The sequence below is a fragment of the Penaeus monodon genome, chromosome 17 (assembly GCF_015228065.2).
Source record: "Penaeus monodon isolate SGIC_2016 chromosome 17, NSTDA_Pmon_1, whole genome shotgun sequence".
Lineage (NCBI taxonomy): Eukaryota > Metazoa > Arthropoda > Malacostraca > Decapoda > Penaeidae > Penaeus > Penaeus monodon.
In genome coordinates, this window is record NC_051402.1 from 42,447,281 (window position 1) to 42,457,280 (window position 10,000).

Below are 10,000 nucleotides of genomic sequence, written 5' to 3' on the forward strand. Positions count from 1 at the left end.
TCCCAGCCATGAACACTGAAAGCAAGGAGGAAATGCATCAACCTCTTGTCCTTGGAAACAGCTTTCAGTGACTATTTTTCCCAACAAGAGAACAGGATTAGTGCGACTGCAACCTTGGCACTGACTTGCTAAAGCTTATGGCACTATATGCTGGCATCCTTTATCTTTTTCATTACATTCATAAGCAAGTATATAATGCATGTGAATTTTACCAGAAAATATTCAAGATGTAAAATAGCTGGGGGCATGTAAGCAATAGTATATGTATATATATATATATATACGTTAAAAAATAACCAACTCTGAAAAAATATATAACTAGTATATTTCTTTCTAAATCATAATAAAAGTATTCATTCACTACCACAGAATAGCTACCATCCTTACCCTGAGTTGATAATTAAGGAATTATCACTTATAATTCTTTTTTTTTTTTTTTTTTTGCAACCATTTCACAAATAATGATTAAAAAAAAAATCTAAGAAATGGATCACTTAATTTCCCTGCAAGCTGCTATTTTATGCTGCAAATTTTGTATGACTTCTGAAGGCATCAACTAGATTATTCCACAAGCAAAAATGGCACACTACCTTTATGTAACATCTCTAAATAACACAGCAGAGTCACCATTACTTTTCTCCTCAAATACTGGGGCCGTTTTTATAGTTTCATCATATACATTAGGCATTTCCTTTGTTTCCTTATTCATAGTGACACTGCCCTCGACACAGCAATCACTGGTTATGTCCTTCTCACTTTCGACTTCATACGTCTCGTATTGGTTTATCTCATCGCCACCCCCCTCACCATGAACATTTTGGGAGCTTAAGTCACTGTAACCTAGGATGGGGTATTTGGGATCGTATTTGAGCTTTCCAGGAATAGCTGCCACCTGGTACCATTCTCGCGCTGCCTGCTGTGTTCCTTTGCCCTCCTGTACTTCTTCCCTCTGACCCTCTTGGGAGACGCTCTCCGTCAGCATCCTCGTCATGCTCAGCAAGTCCCCTTCCTTCGTCCGGTACACGCCTATGAAATCCTGTTGGGAAACGGAGTATCGTCAAATCAGTTCGCCTCCGGAGACGACGTCCTACGGCAGTTTGTTTGTCAGGATATTGCATCTTTGGCTCTCAGACCAGCACAGTTTATATCAGGTGTGGAACCAAGGAACAAACCTACCTAGAAGAGGCTAGTCCAGTACCACCTGCTGGTTTTAAGGCTCTGAGGTGAGTTCTTATCTCACATTGAGGGTGAAGGACACACAAGTTTGGTAATGAAGAAAATTTACTCTTCTTATATATATATTTATATATAGTGACAATACAAATTTTTTTCCTTAAAGTAAAGGCACTCAAAGTCATGTCTGAATAATATCAAAAAAAATTTACAGGAAAACGTCATCAGATGGAGGCACTGGACTAGTTTACAAATGCATATTTCAACAGAAAAAATATACAGAAAAACATATAAAAATGTATACTCTTCATAAAAATGTTGATTTAATAATGTGTCACATGTTAAAACAAAAATTCTTAAATTCACGTTCAGAAGTTTAGGTTAGGAAGCTCTCGTCTACGAACTTAAACACACACATCAGACCTTATTTATTTTATTTAGGAGCATTAAAACACAACAATAAACATACTCTTGGGTAAAGATTCTTTTTATTATTTTCTCTTTGCTCTTTGGAATTAGGAAATATATCAAACAATCAGATTCAAGAACATGAAAGAATGAAGTACAAACTCCCTTTGCAATACTTATTCACATTCCATAGAAACAAATCCTCGCTGAAGTCATAAATAGTGGAGAAATAATAAGCAGATGTCTATCTCGTCCATTTTCATATATCAGATAGGAGCGTGACACAATAAAATAGGTTCATGATTACAGTTTGTAGAATTACGTACCTTTCTGAAATTTAAGGTAACAAACAATTGGATATGTATGATATATATTCAAAGCAAAGACTTGGATTAAATACTATTAACAAATACACGTACTGAAAGAACAACTATTTCCCCCGCGAATTTGTTTTCATAATGAAATTAACCATCTCTACTTTGCCTCAAAAATTACATTCTAATTTTTTTTTGATCAATCATCATATATATGTATCAAAAAGAACTTTTTCTTCTCAGATTCTAGTTTCCTCGTGAATTTCCTTTTTTCTTGCCATTTTTATTTTCAATTACTGTATCATTTTTTCTTATAATACTACTACTTTAAATTTCATGCATTCATTGAGTCAACAGCTCAATAAAACACTGTAAGCATGCAGATTTTCTTTTAAAATGAGGATGAGAAAAACTCCATGCTAAAAATCCAAAACAAAATAGTAATTAAAAATAAAACGTGAATCAACTGTCAGCATACATTTAAGGCTTCATCTTTTCTCTTTTAGCATACACCAATATCATAGTATTTGAAGACAATTAAGAGGAAAATGTAGAAAATATCTAGTTAGGTCAAGACACACTGAATTAAACCCATCCTGGTCTTTCCCTTCTTCTTCACTTCACCATTTGTAAAACAATATATATATATATAAATCTCCATTCCATATATCAAATATAAACCACTAAGTTACTCTAATAAGCTTTTGATCCTGACTACGTTTGTGGTAGGTCACCTGAAGATCGACATTGAAGAGTTGGCTCCAGGGAGTGCGGATGGCCTGGATGATGTGGCAGGCGGCAACCGAGGACGTGACGTGAAGCATCCACGAGGACTCGGCTCCTGTCACTTCGTCCAAGAACTGGAGGGCAATGTGGCTGTCACTGTGCACCTCCTGTAAAATTTGGAAGAAAAATGAAATGAAAAAAGAAAGGATATTGTGTAAGGTCGGCATGTTCGGTGATGAGATGATATATTGTAAAAAGGGGAATGGTCTTTCATAAGGTGTATATTCTATCTTTAAATTTATGTTCTCCATAGTTATGAGTGTCGGGCATGATGGAAAACTTGTTGTTGGGGTCCCAAGATATCCCTTTATTGGAACATTTAATGAAACATGTAGGCAGCCATTTTCACTAAGTTCACTCCATGACTATTGGGAGGATGTGAGTGGTACTATATGTTAAGCATGCGTGGGTGTGTGGGGGTCCTCATAACTTCAGAGGATGTGATATGGTGTCATCTGTCAAGCATGTGTCGGTGTGTGGGGATCCTTGTAACTTCAGAGGATATGATGTGGGGGTCCTCATAACCTCAGAGGATGTGATGTAGTGTCATCTAGCAAGCCTGTGTGGGTGTGTGAGGGTCCTCCTAACTTGTCTAATCTAAGTTTGTTTGACAGAACTGCATTTAAAAATACACACATAAAATAAAAGAATGAACAAAATATTACAAAACAGCAATAAAGAAAAGGACTAACAACAGCACACAACTTGAAACAAAAACAAAAACAACAACAAAAAAGTTGCACATCATAAAAAAACAACTTACAATGGCAGTTATATTAGCTATCTTCTGCGTCTGATTCAGCTTCAGCTTACAGGCTGGCGTGGGGGGCAAATACCACTCCAAGTCAGCATGGAACATCACTAAGTCCGTTTCCGTTATCACTAGGAACTGACTCTCGCTGCAGCCGCCATCTGGAGGTTTCACAACTTGTTAGGAACTGAAGATCACTGATTTTTTCTTCACATTTATCAGTTTATTTCTTTGTTTACTTAAAAAAAATTTAGGATGCCTGAACTACGTAGACCAATGATCACAATGTCTGCAAATTTACATACAAAGAGAGAAGAGAATGTTCTTAAAATATACATGCAGGCCAAACTTTATTACATTCTTCTTTGCAAGGAAAAGTGTGAAGTTGAAAAAAAGAAAAAGAAAGGTCATAAGAATAGGAATAGGAATAAGAAAAAAAAGTAGGAGCAGGAAGAAAAAGACTAAGAGGAGGCAAGAGAAAGAAACAAAAGAAAAAGATGACAAAGAAGGAAGCAGAAGAAAAAAGTTAAAATGAGAAAGTGAAGAAGGAGAAGAGACGGAAGGAAAACAAACTATCACTTACCAAGAAGAAGGGAAACGATGGCAAAGATGGAGAGCGAACCCTCGTCTTCGCTCGGGGTAACGGCTTCCCTCACAATGTCCGCAAGAACTTCCTCTTGTGCTGGGCTGCATTCCTGGATGTTAGGGCTGATTCCGCATTCCTCTAAGGTCTCTGGAACATTTAGTGAAACATTTTGTCACTTTGTGCATTTTGAAAGGCAAAGCTGGAATGGGGAGTTTCATACATGTCACATCTGCTATCTACTCTCGTGTATGTGTATCTTTATTGCGATTATTCTTATAACTAATTACTGTCTATCCTTCTTTACAGAGAAACATGAAAAAAAAAAAAAAAAAAAAAAAAAAAAAAAAAAAAAAAAAAAAAAAAAAAAAAAAAAAAAAACTTCTACAACCACTCTTACATATTTCTCCATAAACTCATCCTGCTACCCACCGCTTAGGAAATTGAAAAAGCAATTTGCACGGTGCGAATCAGCCAGGGAAACCAACACAATGGAGTCTGCCACACTCAGCGCAAGGCCCTGACGTTGATAGAGGCTGTGTACTGTTGTGACTTCACTAAGGCTGTGGCACGAATTCAACTCCAGCCAAGTCTGGGGGCTGTCGCTGGAAGGTTCGAACATGATCCATGAGCTTTAAACAAACAGTGGCATGTAACTAACATATATACATAACAAAGATAAGCTTTTTAGCAGTGTTGTGGGGTGAGATATCACTAAGCTAAACAAACTAGATGAAATAAAAATATAAAATTCACAAGGAGGATTTTTGCACTAAACAAAAGTAACTTACTCTTCTTGAGCAACGATTTCCAATATATACAGCTTCTTGTTAGACACAGCCAATATACCCTGGAACTCTCTCTTTCCGCCCTGAATAAGCAGCACAGCCTGTGGAAAGAATGACATGAAAAACAAAAAAAATAGAAAAATGTTTTATTCTTCCTAATAAATGACCCAGTAAGTTCCTGTTAAATTAATCAGAATGCAAATTTATGGTAAAGAAACTGAATATTTCAATATTCTTTAAACATATAGAATCAACAATAATAATAATAATAATTTAGTTAATTCCATTTGTTCCAATGGTTATTCTTATGCTCAGTATGACAGGCTGTCTGTCTGCTTCTAAATTCCCCCCCTGTGCAAGGAATGGCTGGGTTACCATCCACTAGCAGTGTGGGAAGTGAATGCAGGTCAGGAAGAGCACGCTACCCCTGTGCCACACAACACAAGGCAGAGTTAATGACAAATACGTGGTATCATCTGGTAAGCCACAGAACCAGAGAGACTTACTGGCTTAGTAATGTGAGAGAACAGGAAGAGAAGAGAAGGAATAGAAAAGAAAGGAAGAAAGGAAAAAAAAAAAAGAAAGAAAAAAGGAAAAAAAAAAAAAAGAAAGAAAACAAGAATGCAAAAAAGAGAGAGAGATAGAAAAAAGTCTTTCCAGCATCCACTCTACAAAAACCACGCTTTTTCTCACCTTCACTAGGCCCATCAGCTGTTCTCCTGGCTCATGGAACAGTATGACATCGCAGTGGAGCTTCAGCCGGTGGTCCACGTCGGCAAAGTCTTCGTACGAGTAGCGGATGGGGTTGACGCTCTTCTCGACTCCTGCCACGCTCTCCACCTCTTCCCACCAAGGCCAATAGTAGCCTGCCAAAGATTGTATCAGTATCAAGTTTATGCTATAGCTAAGGTATCGCTATTCTTATTTGTGTATTATTCCCAATTCATCGTCATTATTTTGACTATATTCTTGACTCCTAGTCCTATGTGCCATGATGGTGGCTGGTCACACTTGTATGCAGACTCCTATTTGGCCCTGCTAGGTTTGACCTATCAAAAAATGGCAGGCTGTTTTCCTTTTTCATTGTGAATGAGATGGTCTTTTCAATTGTTTTATGTGTTCTCACTTAATAAAATTAAGTGCTTTAGCAACTTAACAAGGAAAGTTGTTATCTGCTAGCCTTCACTGTGCTCACTCTCAGCTCGTGTGAACATTTGCACGGATTATTGTTACACAATTTTTTTACTCCTGGTAGCTAGCACCAACTTGCTGCAGGTATGGAAATGATGCTATTTTCAGACTGAATTGCTCCCAAAGATATAAACATAATCCTGATAATAGGACCTAATTGCATTGAGGATTTGCATGAGGAGGAAGGAAGGAAGAGAAATGAGAAGACAAAGGAGGAGGAGGAGGAGAAGAAAATATTCACCTGTCAATGTGTGTAGCAACGATTGCACCCAAGATGCCAGGCTTTTCTGTTCAACCCCTTCGCTCAAGGTTCGGTCGCCTTGGATACTGGTCATGACTCCCTTGTGGTGAAGGGTGGGCGATGAGGTTCCATTCTTAACTGTGTCTTGAGGAGGAAAAATTATAGGGTCAGTTGAAGCAGTGAAGATTACCCAAAAAACTATGATCTGATACATTTGCAAAAAGACATTCAAAAATGTATCTGTTCATGCAAAAATAACACAGTTTGTAATTCCTTACATTACATGCACACATACATAAAAAAAAAAAGACATTAAATAAAGTAAATCAAAGTATAAAAAATGAAATACACCCACAACCCATGAGACACCGAGGAGAGGCTCACCAATGCTTGTAGAGCTTGAGCTTAGAAGGCGAGGGGAGCTTCCAGCAGAGTGCGGGGAAGTGCCTGCTATCGCCATAGACACTTGGAGAGAGGATTCCGCTGTTTTGTATAACATGTTCGATGAATCTAGAAGCAGGTGGAATTTAAGATTAATTTGCATTCTTGGAAATTCTAGCGGACATTCAGTCTTATGAATTATCTATAGAAAATAACCTCTGGTGATTATTCAGATTAGGAAGATTCATTAGAAATTAGATTTAATATGACTGTTCCATTCAGGCCTATGAACAGCAGAATTCAAGGTATTAAAATGGTGCTATGATTCAGTATAAACTCACCCTATATGATTTACAACACTAGCAGATGGTATCCCATATCTTAGCCATAGCACAATATTTAAACCCTTATACAGAAAAAACTCCTTAATGACTAAAAACCAACGTGAAAGATGAGAAAACGTCATCCGCTTGACTGGTTTCTTTCTCTGAAAATGTTCCACCTAAAGAGGGAAAAATTACACACGTATAGAAATTTAGCCATCTCCCTACTTTACATTCCAAAGCATTCTGAGCACAAGGATAATTTAGGTTCTGAGCACCACAAACTGACCACAATGAACTCAGGGACACAAGGAACTCAAAGTGCATGCTGTCATTAAGCAAGAAATATAATACTACCAATATAAATTCTTACACATCCTCTGAAGTGGACTGTACAACCTCCACGAACATGTACCCTTGCACAGGGTATCATTTGAACTGGAAAAACCCGTACCATGAATGACCCTTAAAAAAACTCCCCCGTCCTGTGTGAACCCGAACCTCTCCCCCGCTTGCAACACCCGCAGCGTAAGAACTAAGCTCTAAAATACCGCTGAGGCGTACCGTGGCTGCTCTCCTCTCCCTTGTCCTTAGAATCTACCGTATCTGTCTGAGCTTGCTGGGAGGACAGCTTCAGGGGGGAGGTAGGGGCCGAGCCCGTCTTCTCGTAGGTTGTGCACACGCTCCCTGTCATGGAACCTGGGAGGAGGGAGGAGGCAGGGAGGAGGGTTTAATAGGGCAGAAATTATGATATGTTTCTCTGTCCTTCTCTCATGCGGTTAAGAGGTCTATCATTCAGTGTATGCTGTGTAATACATTCTGGGGTACATAGTATACTTCCTAAATAATAAACAGTGTTCTCTCTAAAAAAAAAAAAAAAAAAAAAAAAAAAAAAAAAAAAAATCTGGGCATCTGCAAGAAACATTAGGAAAACAAATAAAAGCACACACACACACACACACACACACACACAAAGACAATTCAGTATATAATCTGGCCTCTTCAGGTTCTGGTTTGAACATTAGAGCAACTGGATATGATAAGTCTAACTGGAAATATCTAATATGATAACTTCATACAACCACAGGCTGCACAGCACTTAAAACATCTTACTCCTCATTAGCTCTGCCATTGTTAAATATGACCTACAATAATTTTCCCATCTGCATCGGAGTGGAGATGCTGTGCTGTTTGCTCCTTTTAGATTTATTAAGCTCAATGTTCTATGCTGCTTCCTGGATTGTATGTCTATTTTCCTGATTCCTGGGATATTTCCCCCTTTTATCATCCTTCATCACGAATATAACTTCTGCAAATCCCTTCTTGGCTTCTTTTTCTCTCTACATATTTTTCTATGCAGTCTTGTCCCTTTTTGTGTTGTTCCCCTGCACTGTACTCCTCTTCGCATCTCTCCTAATTTGGGATTAATGGCAGTGGCAGTGATAATGGAAGGAGCAATTGGGAATTCTGTGGTTCCTGAGCTGGATTTTGCTCTTACTTTTGTCTTCCCTGAATTAGGGATGTGCTGTGCAACCTCCACAATCATACATAGTCAGTCCGGCCTGTCTTTCCAATACGACTATCAGACTGGTCACTATAACCTTTGTACACACACACACACACACACACACACACACACACACACACACACACACACACACACACACACACACTCACACAAAAGTTTACTATGTATAAACTATTTTACACATAATAATGTGTGCTTCTATAGGGTATATGCCCCTACCTATAATATACATAAAGGTTAGTGAAATATAAATGTACATAGAAAAGAAAAGAAGAAAAAAACTTACAAAGATAGCAAAACCTTAACCCCCCCCACCCACCCTTTTTTTTTTACATGTCTGAATATATATAAGAAAAGGAAAAACTCAAAAGCCACAAATCAAAAACTCACTAAAACACACACCTCTCCTACACATGTTCTCCAGTAATATACAGGTAAATAAATTCTTATGTAAACAAAGCAATCTCCTTGGAGCATTTTGTGGAAGACGAATAGCTAATCTTTATTTATAATTTGTGTGTCTGACTAACCAGGTATTTAACAAGGCAAAAGGTGCCCATGCAATCCTCAAGCTCTCAGACTGCATGGCTGATTCAGTGTAAAAGTAAATTGATAAAAAAGGGAAAGAGAGCGAGAGAGAGAAACAGAAAGAATAGAAAAAGGAAGAAGGAAAGACAGAAAGAAAGAAAGAAAAGATAAAGTAAGTAAGAAAAGAAAAAGAAAGAATGAAAGACAGAATGAAAGAAAGAAAAGAGTAAAAAAAAGAAAAAGGAAAAAAAGAAAGAAAGACATAAAGAAAAAGAGAAAGAAAGGGTTACCTTAGCATATAAATGAATAACCAAAGACAAGTAAATCAATAAAAAACAGTGTTAGGCAAAGCCATCACCTCCATGACCGCAAATCCAGAGCATTGCATAACTAAAGCAAGCATAAATACCTGAAGAGCTGCTTTCTTGCATATTTGTTGCCAATTCGGGCTTGTGGTTGATGCTCGGAGAATTGGCTGGGCTTCGGGCGTCGGTATTGAGCACTGCAGGCAAGGGCGGTTTCTGTCCCTCTCCCTCCTCTTCTAAAATGACATCTGCAGTTTAATTATCAAAGGCAGTCAGCCTCTCACACACTTCTTAAAACACTCACTGTATGCACTGCAGGGTGCATACAGAATCCAAAAGAACTGTACGTATAGATGAGGGAATGTTTTGGTTTGGCTCCCTAAAGAGAAACAAGCCTCAGATGCAATTGCTAACTCTGCAGATCAATAAGGACAAACAGGAAGCTCCTCCCCCTCACAATTAAAGCATCTAATAAGAGGCAATATTCACAATATTATCTAAATCACACAGAAAACACAAATCAGGCTATATATCTGCAAACCAAATAATAACCCCTTCCCTGATGCTGTTCAACCAGTGTTGAAGATCTCGAGTGTTGGCATACCTATGTATAAATGTATTTGTTTATGTGATAAATATATATACATATACACAAATATATATTTGTATATGTATGTATATATAAATAATTATACACATA

At 37.8% G+C, this 10,000-nt stretch overlaps 1 protein-coding gene across 9 annotated transcripts in view; it reads right to left on the minus strand.

The window, feature by feature from the left end:
• Nucleotides 1-10,000, minus strand: part of LOC119583773 (serine/threonine-protein kinase 11-interacting protein-like) — a 23,161-nt gene that overhangs the window by 92 nt on the left and 13,069 nt on the right. For 2 of the 9 annotated variants that reach the window (XM_037932442.1, XM_037932440.1), the window contains exons 17-27: nt 9,405-9,548; nt 7,504-7,638; nt 6,620-6,745; nt 6,236-6,379; nt 5,497-5,669; nt 4,807-4,904; nt 4,448-4,620; nt 4,016-4,165; nt 3,445-3,593; nt 2,630-2,788; nt 1-1,036 (exon numbers count right to left, since the gene is read on the minus strand). The exon at nt 1-1,036 is cut by the window's left edge and continues 92 nt beyond it. In XM_037932442.1, the coding sequence (XP_037788370.1) occupies nt 593-1,036; nt 2,630-2,788; nt 3,445-3,593; nt 4,016-4,165; nt 4,448-4,620; nt 4,807-4,904; nt 5,497-5,669; nt 6,236-6,379; nt 6,620-6,745; nt 7,504-7,638; nt 9,405-9,548 (1,895 nt within the window). In that variant the 3' untranslated portion in view covers nt 1-592. Of the gene's footprint in view, nt 1,037-1,287; nt 2,789-3,444; nt 3,594-4,015; nt 4,166-4,447; nt 4,621-4,806; nt 4,905-5,496; nt 5,670-6,235; nt 6,380-6,619; nt 6,746-7,503; nt 7,639-9,404; nt 9,549-10,000 lie in introns of those variants that run through there. The other 7 variants (XM_037932446.1, XM_037932443.1, XM_037932449.1 and 4 more) reach the window with 5 other exon arrangements.